The sequence below is a fragment of the Lissotriton vulgaris genome, chromosome 5, assembly GCF_964263255.1.
Source record: "Lissotriton vulgaris chromosome 5, aLisVul1.2, whole genome shotgun sequence".
Classification (NCBI taxonomy): Eukaryota; Metazoa; Chordata; class Amphibia; order Caudata; family Salamandridae; genus Lissotriton; species Lissotriton vulgaris.
In genome coordinates, this window is record NC_141693.1 from 1,574,219,430 (window position 1) to 1,574,235,956 (window position 16,527).

The 16,527-nt window shown below is 48.0% G+C and overlaps 2 protein-coding genes across 2 annotated transcripts in view; one reads left to right on the forward strand and one right to left on the reverse strand.

Annotated features, from left to right (window-relative positions):
- RBM23 (RNA binding motif protein 23) overlaps positions 1-16,527 on the reverse strand; it is a 532,419-nt gene that overhangs the window by 475,176 nt on the left and 40,716 nt on the right. The window lies entirely within an intron of this gene.
- PRMT5 (protein arginine methyltransferase 5) overlaps positions 1-16,527 on the forward strand; it is a 101,923-nt gene that overhangs the window by 17,055 nt on the left and 68,341 nt on the right. Inside the window, exon 2 of the mRNA XM_086923659.1 lies at positions 9,350-9,468. Within this exon, the coding sequence (XP_086779785.1) occupies positions 9,350-9,468 (119 nt within the window). The remainder of the gene's footprint in view (positions 1-9,349; positions 9,469-16,527) is intronic.

Consider the following 16,527-nt stretch of genomic DNA (forward strand, 5'->3'; position numbering starts at 1 on the left):
GCAGTAAACACTTGAAAAAAGCTTCGGTTTTGGCTCTTTAATAACAAAGCCCACCCTTTACTACATTTTACAGCACAGCTGTGTGGTTTCTGTGAAAGTTAGTGATATTCCAACTTTGTTACCACCTGTCCCTATCAGTTGTAAATAAAATTTGTTGATCATATCGAAATAGGACTCTGTTTACCAACCTCAGAAAACTTTTAGTTTGAGTTGGTCATGTCGGAATTTAAGCTGGTGATCTGCAGGTGGCATCTGAAAGCTTTTATCTTAGTGAGCCAAACAGTTAGTGTGTATTTATGAGGAAGACGTGCAGAGCTTAATTTGAGCCCATGGTTTTCGAGCACTTCATTGTCTGCACCAATGGTTGTGACATTCGGCTCCCTTGCTCCTGCGCACCGCCGTCCCCCAACCACTCTACCGCCCTCACTCTACCGCCCTCACTCTACCGCCCTCATCTACCACTCTACCGCCCTCACTCTACCGCCCTCTACCCCTCTACTGCCCTCACGCCCTCATTCTACCGCCCTCATTCTACCACTCTACCGCCCTCATTCTACCACTCTACCGCCCTCACGCCCTCATTCTACCACTCTACCGCCCTCATTCTACCACTTTACCGCCCTCACTCTACCGCCCTCATTCTACTGCCCTCACACCCTCACTCTACCGCCCTCACTCTACCACTCTACCGCCCTCGCTCTACCGCCCTCGCTCTACCGCCCTCCCTCGCTCTACCGCCCCTCCCTCGCTCTACCGCCCCTCCCTCGCTCTACCGCCCTCCCTCGCTCTACCGCCCTCTCTCTACCGCCCTCCCTCTCTCTACCGCCCTCCCTCGCTCTGCCGCCCTCCCTCTCTCTCCCGCCCTCCCTCTCTCTACCGCCCTCCCTCTCTTCCACCCACCTCCTTCTCTAACTCCCTGTTCACTTCTCATCTCCTACGCTAACCTGCTGCTCTCTTCCACCCCGCCTTCTTCTATAACTCCCTGTTCACTTCTCATCTCCTATGCTAACCTCCTGCTCTCTTCCACCCGCCTCCTTCTATAACTCCCTGTTCACTTCTCTTCTCCTGTGCCGATCTGCTGCTCTGTTCCACCCAACCTCCTTCTTTAACTCCCTGTTCTCTTCTCTTCTCCTATGCTGATCTGCTGCTCTCTTCCACCCGCCTTCTTCTTTAACTCCCTGTGCTCTTTTGCTGTGCTGATCTGCTGCTCTTTCACCCCGCCTTCTTCTCTAACTCCCTGTTCTCTTCTCCTGTAGTGATCTGCTGTTCTATTCCACCACCTCCTTCTGTGACTCCCGGTTCTTTTCTCCCGTGCTGTTCTGCTGCTCTCTTCCACCCCACCTCCTTCTTTAACTCCCTGTGCTCTTCTCCTGTGCTGATCTGTTGCTCTCTTCCACCCCGCCTCCTTCTTTAACTCCCTGTTAACCTCTGATTATCTGCTGCTCTCCTACACCCACCTCCTTCTCTAACTCCCTGCCCTCACTCTATCTATCGGTCGCCCTCACTCTATCTATCGGTCGCCCTCACTCTATCTATCGGTCGCCCTCACTCTATCTATCGGTCGCCCTCACTCTATCTATCGGTCGCCCTCACTCTATCTATCGGTCGCCCTCACTCTATTTAGGTCTATCGCACCACCACAGCATCACTCAGGGGACACCACAGCATCACTCAGGGGACACCACAGCATCACTCAGGGGACACCACAGCATCACTCAGGGGACACCACATGTGAGAAGTTGGCCTGATATGCAGTGTTCACTATTCTAGTGATCACTATGTATCAGTCCAAACAACCCTTATGGTGATTGGTTGTAAGTCAACCTTATAGACCAGCTATCCTAGTAGCGTGGATACGAGCAGTCTTCGGGCTAAACTCTAGTGGGCGTGTTAAGCCAGCTGTTATACCATCACATATACCCCTTGAACACCAAGTGAAAGGACACCACACAAGTGTTATGAAAATAAACAGTGTATTTATTTAGATCACAACAGCCCTGTACTCTTTATGAGGACAGGGTACTAAGCACACAACAAAACTCTTACGAAAATACTTTAAGTTGCACAATTTACACAAATGCCCGAGGGGCACGGAAAACCATATACTCTAAAAGTGGAATGCGAAATTACTAGCAGGTAAGTACTATACTAATAGGCTTTGGAATCGCTAGGACTACGTTACTGAACCTTCAGATTACTAGTAGGAGGCCTAGGGGACTCGGGTGCAGAGTGTGCACTCTCACGCGGGATGCGGGACAAAGTCTATGGTAGCTAGATTTCACAAAGTTAGTGTTATCGGGCGAACCCGACTAGGTAGATCGAAAACGACAGTGGATCCTGACCCTTGGATAGTGAGGCTATGTTGGGGCACCGAAATGCCGAAGTTACCTAGCCCAGGGGCTGCAGCTGCATAGGTCTCAAAAGACGTCTGGAATCCTCGTAGACGAACCAGGAGCCTGAAGAAAGAAGTTGCTGGCAGGCGACCAGTGAAGAGAGTTTGAGTGATCCAAGCCTGGATCGAAGATGGATGACACCTGAAAGCAGAGGGGACCAAGTTCGTGACTACTAGCCAGTAGTCAGGTGGCACCAGGAGGGCACCGGATGGTAGTCACCTCGACTAGGTGAGTGGGCGTCGTGGTGCTCTGCAGATCTCACGGACCAGGAGGCGTTGTCGGCGACCAGGATGGAGGTGCGAGCTGTCCCACGATGGATGAAGCTGTCGACGTCGCTGGACCCAGGATTGGGGCAACAAGTCTTGGCAAATTCAAGCCCACGGGGTGGACTCAAAATGGCGTCTGGAGTGGACCAGGAGAGTCCGGGGTGCTCCTCTTTTGGAAGGGAGCAAGGGCCAGTCTGGAGCAACCAGACCAGCAGCGGTGATGTCGTCGGGCGTCGTTAGGAAGGCCACAAGCCAGCGGGCTAGTAGCCAAAAAACGCGGTGAGCAGCAAAAAGCAGAAGGGCCCCACGCAGATCGTGGAGATGCTTGGAGGCTGGACTTCGGTGCTGGAGCTGCTCAGGGTCGGGGCTTCTCGGACCCCAAAGCACTCACCAGAGGATCCCTCGGCGGTCGTGCTGGATAGAAGTCGTGCAGTTCTGATGATGGCCGGTCCCTCGGTCTCGTCGCACCTACGGTTCTCAGCTTAGCTGTAGAGGTAGGTAGAGGTCAGAGGTGCCAGGGAAGCCGGGTCTCGTCGAGCTGGTCAGTCGGATTCCGGAGGAAGGACGTGCAGCAGACCGCAGAGTTCTTAGATGGTGCCTGCGGATGCAGGGTGACTACTCCTTAGTCACAAGGGAGAAATCTTGAGAAGAAGTCTTGAGTTCCTTTCGTGGAAAGTAGTTTCAGGATTCAAAGATGATCTAATTTGGAAGGGTCCCCGCTCCTGCCTTTATCCTAAAGAAAGGGGTGGGTACGCGACTAGGTCCTGCCCAGGGGTGGGACCAGGAAGGGGGGTGGTTACACCCCTCTCCCATGCCGGACTTTCCCCAGGCCAGGGGCTGGTGTGCCCCTGGAACTGGTTCTAGCCGGCAGATGCGTATTGAGCACCGGGGTGCCACTCAGCAGTCACCTTCCTGTAAAGCCCTGCCTACCCAGGATACACAAAACCCTGTCTGGGATGGTGCTAGCACCGCCCCTGACAGGAAACCCGTTGTCCAAGCTCTCCTCGCTGGAAGGACTCCCAGCAGCAGGAGGTCAGACTCGTGTCTGTGGTGGCAGCATCCATTTTGTGGAGCTGAGGCTTCAGTCAACTTTAACCGGGGTTCACAGTTACATACATGTCGTGTCCCTCTAGAAGGGTGGAATGATAACCCCGTCGCCAGAATTGGCGAGGGGTTAGTATTCCAATTCGTATGACACCTTACTCGACATGTTTTGATAAAGCAATACCAGAGATAGCATTTAACCGCGAGGATTATAATGCACTTAAGAGTATATGGTATGCGTTATCATGGAACAGCTATCAGGACTTGGTTCCGCAAGCTGCAAACGGGCTCAGCTCATGCCAGAGCACCATTTCACACGATTCCAAGCACTCTGCCTTCAGGATTGTCAAGGCCTGCCATAGGAGTGACTGATAGGAATCTGTGTGTCCATTTTAGGGTTAGATATAGGTATACTATATCTAAAGCAAAGGGTGATTACACCACCTTGCCCCAGCTGTCATGCAGCCAGTTGTGTCCGATTTAGATGGCCATCCAGGGGTGGCATAATACATGCTTCAGCCAGCCCCTGGTAGGCCCTGGGTACACCTATGACCTGAGTTACAGGGTCTGATAAGGTGGCCCAGTCCCAATTGGATAATGCACCTAAGGCACACATGTCAATTTAGTGAGAGAACAGCTAGGCTGTGGGTCTGATTGGCAGGCCCACAGCCAGAGAAAGTCTTAAACCAGTGAAACAAAAGCAAAAAATCTGGGTGATCATAGGATTGCAGACCCTACTCTCCTACACCACTGCATCACTCGGGGGACACCACTGCATCACTCGGGGGACACCACTGCATCACTCGGGGGACACCACTGCATCACTCGGGGGGACACCACTGCATCACTCGGGGGGACACCACTGCATCACTCGGGGGGACACCACCGCATCACTCGGGGGGACACCACGGCATCACTCGGGGGGACACCACGGCATCACTCGGGGGGGGACACCACGGCATCACTCGGGGGGGGACACCACGGCATCACTCGGGGGGGACACCACGGCATCACTCGGGGGGGACACCACGGCATCACTCGGGGGGGGACACCACGGCATCACTCGGGGGGACACCACGGCATCACTCGGGGGGACACCACGGCATCACTCGGGGGGGACACCACGGCATCACTCGGGGGGGGACACCACGGCATCACTCGGGGGGGACACCACGGCATCACTCGGGGGGGACACCACGGCATCACTCGGGGGGGACACCACGGCATCACTCGGGGGGGACACCACGGCATCACTCGGGGGGGACACCACGGCATCACTCGGGGGGGACACCACGGCATCACTCGGGGGGGACACCACGGCATCACTCGGGGGGGACACCACGGCATCACTCGGGGGGGACACCACGGGCATCACTCGGGGGGGGGGACACCACGGGCATCACTCGGGGGGGGGGACACCACGGGCATCACTCGGGGGGGGGGGGACACCACGGGCATCACTCGGGGGGGGGGGGCACCACGGCATCACTCGGGGGGGACACCACGGCATCACTCGGGGGGGACACCACGGCATCACTCGGGGGAGACACCACGGCATCACTCGTCGCCACTGTAGGAGAGTAGGGTCTGCAATCCTATGATCACCCAGATTTTTTGCTTTTGTTTCACTGGTTTAAGACTTTCTCTGGCTGTGGGCCTGCCAATCAGACCCACAGCCTAGCTGTTCTCTCACTAAATTGACATGTGTGCCTTAGGTGCATTATCCAATTGGGACTGGGCCACCTTATCAGACCCTGTAACTCAGGTCATAGGTGTACCCAGGGCCTACCAGGGGCTGGCTGAAGCATGTATTATGCCACCCCTGGATGGCCATCTAAATCGGACACAACTGGCTGCATGACAGCTGGGGCAAGGTGGTGTAATCACCCTTTGCTTTAGATATAGTATACCTATATCTAACCCTAAAATGGACACACAGATTCCTATCAGTCACTCCTATGGCAGGCCTTGACAATCCTGAAGGCAGAGTGCTTGGAATCGTGTGAAATGGTGCTCTGGCATGAGCTGAGCCCGTTTGCAGCTTGCGGAACCAAGTCCTAATAGCTGTTCCATGATAACGCATACCATATACTCTTAAGTGCATTATAATCCTCGCGGTTAAATGCTATCTCTGGTATTGCTTTATCAAAACATGTCGAGTAAGGTGTCATACGAATTGGAATACTAACCCCGTGCCAATTCTGGCGACGGGGTTTGCATTCCACCCTTCTAGAGGGACACAACATGTATGTAACTGTGAACCCCGGTTAAAGTTAACTGAAGCCTCAGCTCCACAAAATGGATGCTGCCACCACAGACACGAGTCTGACCTCCTGCTGCTGGGAGTCCTTCCAGAGAGGAGAGCTTGGACAAAGGGTTTCCTGTCAGGGGCGGTGCTAGCACCATCCCAGACAGGGTTTTGTGTATCCTGGGTAGGCAGGGCTTTACAGGAAGGTGACTGCTGAGTGGCACCCCGGTGCTCAATACGCATCTGCCGGCTAGAGCCAGTTCCAGGGGCACACCAGCCCCTGGCCTGGGGAAAGTCCGGCATGGGAGAGGGGTGTAACCACCCCCCTTCCTGGTCCCACCCCTAGGGCACGACCTAGTCGCGTACCCACCCTTTTCTTTAGGATAAAGGCAGGAGCGGGGACCCTTCCAAATTAGATCATCTTTGAATCCTGAAACTACTTTCTACGAAAGGAACTCAAGACTTCTTCTCAAGATTTCTCCCTTGTGGCTAAGGAGTAGTCACCCTGCATCCGCAGGCACCATCTAAGAACTCTGCGGTTTGCTGCACGTCCTTCCTCAGGAATCCGACCGACCAGCTCGACGAGACCCGGCTTCCTTGGCACCTCTGACCTCTACCTACCTCTACAGCTAAGCTGAGAACCGTAGGTGCGACGAGACCTCGAGGGACCGGCCATCATCAGAACTGCACGACTTCTATCCAGCACGACCGCCGAGGGATCCTCTGGTGAGTGCTTTGGGGTCCGAGAAGCCCCGACCCTGAGCAGCTCCAGCACCGAAGTTCAGCCTCCCAGCATCTCCACGATCTGCGTGGGGCCCTTCTGCTTTTTGCTGCTCACCGCGTTGTTAGGCTACTAGCCCGCTGGCTTGTGGCCTTCTTAACGACGCCCGACGACATCACTGCTGCTGGTCTGGTTGCTCCAGACTGGCCCTTGCTCCCTTCCAAAAGAGGAGCACCCCGGACCCTCCTGGTCCACTCCAGACGCCATTTTGAGTCCACCGCGTGGGCTTGAATTTGCCAAGACTTGTTGCCCCAATCCTGGGTCCAGCGACGTCGACAGCTTCATCCATCGTGGGACAGCTCGCACCTCCATCCTGGTCGCCGACAACACCTCCTGGTCCGTGAGATCTGCAGAGCACAGCGTCACCCACTCACCTAGTCGAGGTGACTACCATCCGGTGCCCTCCTGGTGCCACCTGACTACTGGCTAGTAGTCACAAACTTGGTCCCCTCTGCTTTCAGGTGTCATCCATCTTCGATCCAGGCTTGGATCACTCTAACTCTCTTCACTGGTCGCCTGCCAGCAACTTCTTTCTTCAGGCTCCTGGTTCGTCTACGAGGATTCCCGACGTCTTTTGAGACCTATGCAGCTGCAGCCCCTGGGCTAGGTAACTTCGGCATTTTGGTGCCCCAGCATAGCCTCACTATCCAAGGGCCAGAATCCACTGTCGTTTTCGATCTACCTTATCGGGTTCGCCCGAGAACACTAACTTTGCCTTTACTAGCTCCCATAGACTTTGTCCCGCGTGAGTGCACACTCTGCACCCGAGTCCCCTAGGCCTCCTACTAGTAATCTGAAGGTTCAGTAACGTAGTCCTAGCGATTCCAAAGCCTATTAGTCCAGTACTTACCTGCTAGTAATTTCGCATTCCACTTCCATAGTATATGGTTTTTCGTGCCCCTCGGGCATTTGTGTAAATTGTGCAACTTGAAGTATTTTCATAAGAGTTTTGTTGTGTGCTTAGTACCCTGTCCTCATAAAGAGTACAGGGCTGTTGTGATCTAAATAAATACACTGTTTATTTTCATAACACTTGTGTGGTGTCCTTTCACTTGGTGTTCAAGGGGTATATGTGATAGTATAACAGCTGGCTTAACACACCCTCTAGAGTTTAGCCGGAAGACTGCTCGTATCCACGCTACTAGGATAGCTGGTCTATAAGGTTGACTTACAACCAATCATCAATAAGGGTTGTTGGACTGATACATAGTGTTCACTAGAATAGTGAGCACTGCATATCAGGCCACCTTCTCACAGCCACCACAACATCAGTCGTCGCCACCACAACATCAGTCGTCGCCACCACTACATCAGTCGTCGCCACCACAACATCAATCTGTGCAACTATTCAACAACAACTGTTTCAAATATGTTCTGTCAATGTTTCAAGCTTTCAAATGTCACAAAAAGATGTTAATATTTCACTTCTGTTCTTGGATTTTCGCCACAATAAAACACACTGAACATAATCTTCACAAAAGTTATTTACTAAAGTTACAGCTATTGCCATTATAAATTACAATAACTTTTATTTAAGTATTAATTACTTTAAAAAAATAAAAACCATTGTTATTTGTAATATCCATACATCTAAGTCACGAAAACATGTTGCATTACAAATGCTATAGGTTTCACATTTGCAAAACTTAAAAGTATTGGCTTTGTAAATAAAAAAGCTATTAATTTCACTATTTTCAAAACTAACACATAAATAAAAAATGTGTCATTTACAAGACCAATAGCTCAAACTTTCCTAATGCGAGACCTATTGCATTGCAAATGCTTGTTTAAAAAAGTTAGCCCTGTTTGATCTATTTTAATTGTAGGGCTTTTGTAATCTGACACCATTTATACAAAAAAAGTGCAAGCATTTGGCTGGTGAAGAAAATGAAAAATGGAATGGGGTGGGAAGGTGGCATGTAACTTCAGGGTTTACATAAATGGTGGTTTGAAGGCCCTGCAAGGGTGATAGTTGGATGCACTTGGGGCCATATTCATGGACCAATTTTCCCATAGACACAGAATGGGTAAAACCCTTTGATGCATCTGGCCCATAATCCATAGGACTGTGGACTGGTTTACCCTGTCGTTAAGCTATCCAAGACGATACCTGTAAACATTGCAGACACTTGATTGCCAGTATAAAACAACTTGTTGAACTTAGTAGTTTTACTGTAGGGGTGTAAATCTAATTCAACACAAGTGTTAGTGTCAATTTGTTATAGTTGACAGTCCAGCAGAATGTTTTCGTGGTGTATACATTACATTTGCCACATGCCTTTATCAAATTAACTGACAGTATGAAAATCATATTTAAAGTTGCTGTAAAAAAACAGATGTTTTCTGATCTTGTTAGCTGAGTTTAAAGGAAAAGCAGTGTTGCTTTCAATTGATTGACATGAAATTCACACTTACATGTACAAAGACACCACGTGTAGGACCTTACTAAAAAAAATAGCTTAGGTTGACGGTTAAATATTTTGAGGTTTGCATGTTTGCATTGCTAAACCACCCTTGTACTACAAATGTTTTTAATTTTTAACTTCCTGTTTGGGCCTAGCCTGCATCTAACCTTGAATGCCTGTTTTAAATGTTTTTTTTTCACTTTAAAATGTAGGTTTGACTTCCTTTGCATGCCTATCTTCCATCCCCGATTCAAGAGGGAATTCAGCTGTCAGCCTGCCCGAGGGAGGCCTGGGGCTCAGACCCGGTCTGACCTGCTACTCTCTGGAAGAGGTAAGGAATTCAGTTTACATCCCAATCAAATGTTTCTCTTGGGTGGACGGTGGTGCTAGGGTGTAGTTTTTGAACGTTTTGCTGTGGGATGTAGTCTGTTTGTTTTTTTTTTTTTGTTTTTTTAAATATTGCGACCTTTGATTGATGGCTCACGTACTGCTGAAGTTTTAACTACCTTTATGTATTTGAATAAATAATTTGCTCTTCCCATCAGGACAGCCAGAACTATTAAATCGAGCAGTAGATTCTGTTGTTGGAAAAACAATACATTAGTAGCACTTTAATGGGCTTCATTAAGTCTGAGTGGTTTCAGTGGTATGAGCCTCGAACTAGATACTGCGCCTCAATTCACTATGAGGTGTTGTATTGGAGTTGCATGGAAAGTGCTTGATACGTCTGATGTGCTGAAGCGCATTTGTTGCTGGGTAGCTCTTTATAGCGTGCTACTTGTGGAAAGGTATGTGTTGTGTGTTTGTCATGTGGCTCATTTGGGTAGTGTTCCAGTGTGTGTAATGGCCAGATTTTTGCTCTTATTGTGTCATTTTTTTACTGACCCTGGGCATAGATGTGAAATTTAAAAACAGTGAATTAGAGGACAGGTCAGTTTAAGATTGTAGTGTGTGGTTTAATAGAAAGTATAGTGTGGCTATATCTGAAACATTTTAATACAATGTGTGTTTCTTAATATCATGTTGCTGAAAGCATGCAACTGTGCGGGGTTTGGTGCCATCATGCATTCTGTGCTGGACAGGTTTAATTTATATTCAAATGTCCAGCTTAAACCACACTGAGAATGAGCAAAAGAAGTTCTTGGATGTAGGAAAGTAGCCCTTTTTTTACATAATCACACCCACTTTTTGCCTGGTAACTTGTGTGATTTCGACTGGAAGTGCACTTGGTTCCTGCTAACCAGGTCCCCTGTGCCAGAGCTCTTTCCCAGACTGTATAATTGTTCCCCCAGTTGGCAAAACTATTGCCACCTCTAAGTCCCTAGTAAATGGTACCCCTGGTGCATAGGGCCTGAGATATTAAAGAGGTCCGTAAGGGCAGCAGCACAGATTGTTCCACCTTTAGGGACCCCTCAGCAAGCACATGCAAGGCTGCTATTGCAGACTGCATGTCTTAGTGCAAACAAAAGTGAAAACCTATAAGCTTCTGGTGTGCTCCGTGACTGGTTTCTGCCAGCCTGCCACAAGACACTATTCTGACCTCCTAGGGTGAGAGCCTATACTCTCATGAGGCCCTGAAAAAAAGCCTGTCCAGGAAGAGGGTGGAACCCCCCCCCCCCCCACCCCCCTTACAGAATGCCATGCTGATTAGCCTTCCTAGGCCGGCAAGCTTCAAAGAGCTGCCGCCTTTGAAATATGAATCTGGCTCCCCCTCACACCAGAGCAAGCCAACCCCCTTGTCCAGAGCCTTCTTTGGCACCTTGACAAATGGGAAAATTAGCTAGGCAGTTGGGCGTGCCACTTCCACGCTAGTACCACCCCTAAGGTGAGCTACACTGCGAATGTCACTATTTTTCAGACGTAGCCATCTTTGTGATGGCTTGCATAGGAATTCTGGGACAGGGTTATGCCCAATGTAGAAAGCTGGCTTTATATAGGATAGTGTCACTAGGTGGTAACACCGAGCACAGAGTCCCCAAAAGTGTACAGCCTCGATGTAAAACCCAAAGTGGTCTATTAGTGGTAGTGTGGGCGAGCCGCCTTAGGCCTAACGCAGAAGAGTGTAAAACATTTATTGCACAACCTTGATCAATAATGGACACACAACTCCTAGAAGGAGATCCGGACTAATTTTTAGAAAAATCTAACTTTGTACTTTATTTTAAGACCAAGATCTTCGCAATAAGGTAAGTAAGTTCTCAAATACAAATTATTTTCAGTGATTGACAGGTTAGGGGCAGGCAAATATCTGAGTACCTTTGATCTCATGTCAGGATACTAGTAGATCGGTCTGACCCCTGGAGCAAAAGAAAAATCTGCATTCTCCACTCCAAATGGGCACTTCCAGTTGACTGTGATGCCTTCTGGACAAAAGAATGCCCCTGCCACCTTCCAGCGGTTAGTGAACAAAGGCCTTGCTGGACTGGAATCTGTAGGAAAGGGTACCTTTTTGCATGGTTACCCCCTAACCTTTAGCCAGATGCTTTTCAATGGAGACAGGGGGTGCCTGATGCCACACTGGTAGCAGCTAAGTAAAATCAACAAAAGAGAGAGTTTTCCCTGACAAACCCAGAAAGGACTGGGAAATATAGCAACACAAAAGATAATGATTCCTTTCTGTGGTTCTTAAATTAAAGCGCAAAACGCTTTGAGGAATGAGACACCAAAAACATTTCTGATCTCAATGATATGTATCCTGACTTGTTCCACAATTATCTCCCAAAAAACATAATTTTCATTAAAATCAAATTTATTAAAAACTTAGTCAGAATCCAGTATGGTATATAATCAACAATTTTGCATTTAAAAACAATCACAGTACATTATCATTGAACACATATACAAATTCACAAAAGTTAAAAGTAACCAAGTTGTCGACGCGTTTCGGTGTTTAAGATTGATGGTACACCTTCCTCAGGACTACAATCAAAATTCTTCAATCTAAAAATATACGGAACAGTCAATTAGTGTACATTCATTGAGGGATCTCATATTCAGAAAGTTTTTACAATTCTATCGGTGTCTAGAGTGTAAACAAGAAGATTTCTTACTCAATTCGCAGTATTCAATTTGCGGTGTCAGTCTAAATCCTGGGGATAGATAAATCTTATCCACTCTTATGATTCTGGTTTGTTCCTTTAAAAAACCTGTGTACACACAATATTATTTTGTGTACAATTAGTGTGTTTGATTTTTTAACAAAAAAGATGTTAATTTGTGTTTAGACTACAATGTATCAGCGTTAACAGAGAAAGGAGTTAGGTATAATAAAAACACGATTCATCGGTGAATAGACTACACCATAATATAGATGTCACAAGCCCTGAGAATATACATCCTCGCGGAGACTTCTACTAAACTACTAAAATGGCGTGTCAACTCGATATTTACATAGTGGTAACGCGCCCGCTATAGATTTATATGCCCGAGGGCTCGTAAGTTCCATAAAATCTCCATAACAGAAGTATTGGTTGGAGAGCCTTTAAAAAATCAAAAAACAGATTAACCAACTGGGAATTTAATGTTGTACATAAAAGAATCTTACTGCAATCAATCCCTTGTCAATTGTAGGCAGCAATACACCCTATAGAATATTCACCTTTGGGATAACGCCAAAAACTACCAAAATGGCGACATGATCCCGTGAATCAAAAATAAATATCTATAGGAGCCTATAATTCTCTGATAGATCACTAGGGCTACAGTGCAAAAGAGAAATACAACATCAACTCCTTGATAGCAAATGTCGCATAACAAGAAACTGAAATTCCGCTGTTTTGAATTTCTCGATCTTTTTGGCTTAGTCCTTCCTTGCTTACAGGCAGTATGAGGCAAGGAGTTGAGATAAAAAACTACCAAAATGGCGACCACACAGCGCCGACCAACAATTGACACAGGTGTAAGCAGTTTCTTAATTGAAATAGACCGCCGCAGAGTACAAAAGGAACCGTTTCTCTAAGCGCATTAACTGACGCTGGAGACCGGGTTACCAGGCAGGCGGCGAGGAGCTTAAAACAACGGAGGTAAGAGAAAGGGGATAACCGGGCGCATTCTACCCCTGAGCACTAGCGGACATCATGATATTCAGACAAAACTTACAATGTCTGTTTGGGCTTTCTACCGTTAAAAATGAGACTAACTTTGTAAGGACTTTATAGCCTTGTCTGCATAGCGGCATGACTTGGGCTTTTAAACCTCTATGTCCTGCAATAGCCCTTTAATCTGCACTCTTTAAACCATATACGCCTTATGTCCACAAATAAGATAATAGAGCATAACCCAAACTGAATTGAACTATCTCTAAGTAAGGGAATATGGTAAAGTATAAAATGTTCACTCCATTTCTCTACCTAGATAAAAGGAATCGTCTTCAAATTTAAAAAAGAAGCACTCCATCTCCTTTACACTAAAGCAAGACCTAAAGGTGGAAAAGACGCTCACTGGAGTTTCACCCTGAGTTCTCCACATAACGAAGAAAATCTAACGCTCCTATGACCAGCTACATAGTAAGCACAATTCTAATCAGCTCTATAAAAAACTTAAAATTTAGTGTCTCACATGCAACACACTTACTGTTTACCTGATATTATGTACACACAGGTCATTTTAAGGAACCATCCTAATTGTTAACAGTGGACATGAAAAATATCCATGTGGTTGAAAACAAATCCCTAAGGCTGCGACCGTAAAATACAAAGTAAGCATTGGATTACTCAAACTAGAGTATTGATAAAGATGTAGTTTTGTGAATGAAATCAAACACACTAATTGTACACAAAATAATATTGTGTGTACACAGGTTTTTTAAAGGAACAAACCAGAATCATAAGAGTGGATAAGATTTATCTATCCCCAGGATTTAGACTGACACCGCAAATTGAATACTGCGAATTGAGTAAGAAATCTTCTTGTTTACACTCTAGACACCGATAGAATTGTAAAAACTTTCTGAATATGAGATCCCTCAATGAATGTACACTAATTGACTGTTCCGTATATTTTTAGATTGAAGAAATTTGATTGTAGTCCTGAGGAAGGTGTACCATCAATCTTAAACACCGAAACGCGTCGACAACTTGGTTACTTTTAACTTTTGTGAATTTGTATATGTGTTCAATGATAATGTACTGTGATTGTTTTTAAATGCAAAATTGTTGATTATATACCATACTGGATTCTGACTAAGTTTTTAATAAATTTGATTTTAATGAAAATTATGTTTTTTGGGAGATAATTGTGGAACAAGTCAGGATACATATCATTGAGATCAGAAATGTTTTTGGTGTCTCATTCCTCAAAGCGTTTTGCGCTTTAATTTAAGAACCACAGAAAGGAATCATTATCTTTTGAGCAGCTAAGTAAATCCGTTGCACGGGACGAGCTTTGGGGTTTAGTGCCAGCACTAGGGAGGCCACAGAGCAGCACCAAACCTACACCACCAGCGGCACTGGGCGACAGGCGTCCAATGCTTTTCAATGAGGAGTCACTTGGCAGAAAAGAGGCTTCACGCGTGGTACTGAAGTTTGAAAATGAAAGACCAGCGACACCAGAGGTACTTTGGGGTATAGGGGGTCGTGGGGACACAGTTTATTCAGCTCAACAAGGCCTCGTAGGCTTGGGGTGCAGGGGTGCCTTTTGACATCTGAGTCTCCTTACCAGAGCGGGCAAAGGAGGGGGCTCTGGATTCACACATCAGGTGAAGTTGTGGAGGGCAGGAGAGATCAGTCAACACTGGACACGAAGTCAGGATTTCCAGGGATATTTCACTGTACAAGTGAGCCACTCTGACACAGTAGTTTGGTGCAGAGTGGGTAGGAGATGCAGATACGCCTAGATCCAAAGTCTTTGGGGTTAATTTCTACTGCACAGTTCGGCTGTCCTCAGGAGATTGAAGTCTTTATTGAAGACAACAGTCCTCACCGGTGTTTTGGAGGTTGTTGTTGCAAGACAGGTCGCAGGGTCGTCTAAGCTGGAGACAGACCAGTAGGGCTAGGGCCAAGGCAGTTGTCGTCTTTTGGCTTCTGATGCAGGGTGTAGTCTTTCTTCTTTGGCAGTTGCAGATCTGAGGGTCTGGTCTGGGGGAGCCACCTTAGTACTAAATTTAGGAGGTATTTTAGGGGAGTAGCAGGTAAGGCCAATGGGCACCTTACTTGGGGTGACTACACCCTCTCCTCTATTATACCACCCTCCTGTGGGGTTGGCCATAAGCCTAGCCCTGATTGAAGGGCTCCCCACATCTTCAAGATGGCAACTGAAAGTTGTGTTTCACATCGCAGATAAACCCTCACCTGTAGCATAGTGCATCCTGCCTTAGGGTTGTGAGGCCTGCTAAAGGGGTGACTTACCTATGCCTCCAGGCAGTGCTAGCTGGCATGGCATACAGGCAGGGTGCCATGTTGACTGTCATTTTCTCCCTCACAGGGGCATGCAGGCTACAAGGGCACTGGCATGGTCCTAGTGAGGTGGGTTTACCTGGAGACCCTCTTCAGCTCTCAGGCCCTAGGTACCTAGGGTACCATTTACTAGGGACTTACAGGGGGGGAATACCAATTGGGAGTTTGTTTAGGAAAGAAGCACTGGCCCTGATCTGCGAAGAGCTTAGAAGACTGAAGTGAGCATCTGACTTGGCACCAGCGCAGCTGGCCTGTCTGCCGCTCTCTGGATAAACTGCACCAAAGACATTTCATCCTACAGCTGTGTGCCTTCAAAACTTGGGAGAACTGCCTGCCTTCAATCAAGAGCAAGACTTCCCAGATGGCTGCACCTGGCTGAGCACTTATCTGACAAATATCTGCTCTTCAAATCTGCATCCATGACCTGGAAACGGGTGCCTTGTGCTATTGAGTTCTACTGACAACTTCTGTAGCTGCTAGGAGCCACTGCATCGTGGAGAATCCTAATTGTTGCAGTCCGTACGGAGGTTCCATAAAATGGCAGCTGCCGTGATGCCCTGGAGGTTGGGCCTGCCTGCCTAGCATAGAGTGCTGACATACGTAATACCTGCTGAAGATTGATCCAGCCTGCTGTGGCGGAGTGCGACAGACTGTCTGGAGCTTACTGATGCTGGGTTCCTGGCCCCGCTGAACTATGGAAGTGTACCGGACTCTGGCTGTACTTGGTGCAGCGGCGGAGGGCTGCTAGAGCGAGGGTTTGTGGAGCCGGCAGGATCGTCGTGGTATGCTGTGTGACCCAGAGGAGACCACGGCGTGTCCGGCACTGGTTGTGGTAAGTGGGCCCTGGCTGGTTGCTGCGGGGACGGGACCGGGCCCTGGACTTCAAGCCGTGGCTGGGTGCTGGGGGATTCGGTGCACTACAAAGGGGCGCTGAATAGAAGAGACTGCTCCGGGAGGCTTCGGGCGCTTGCCGCTCCGGCTTCTGCAAACGCAGGACC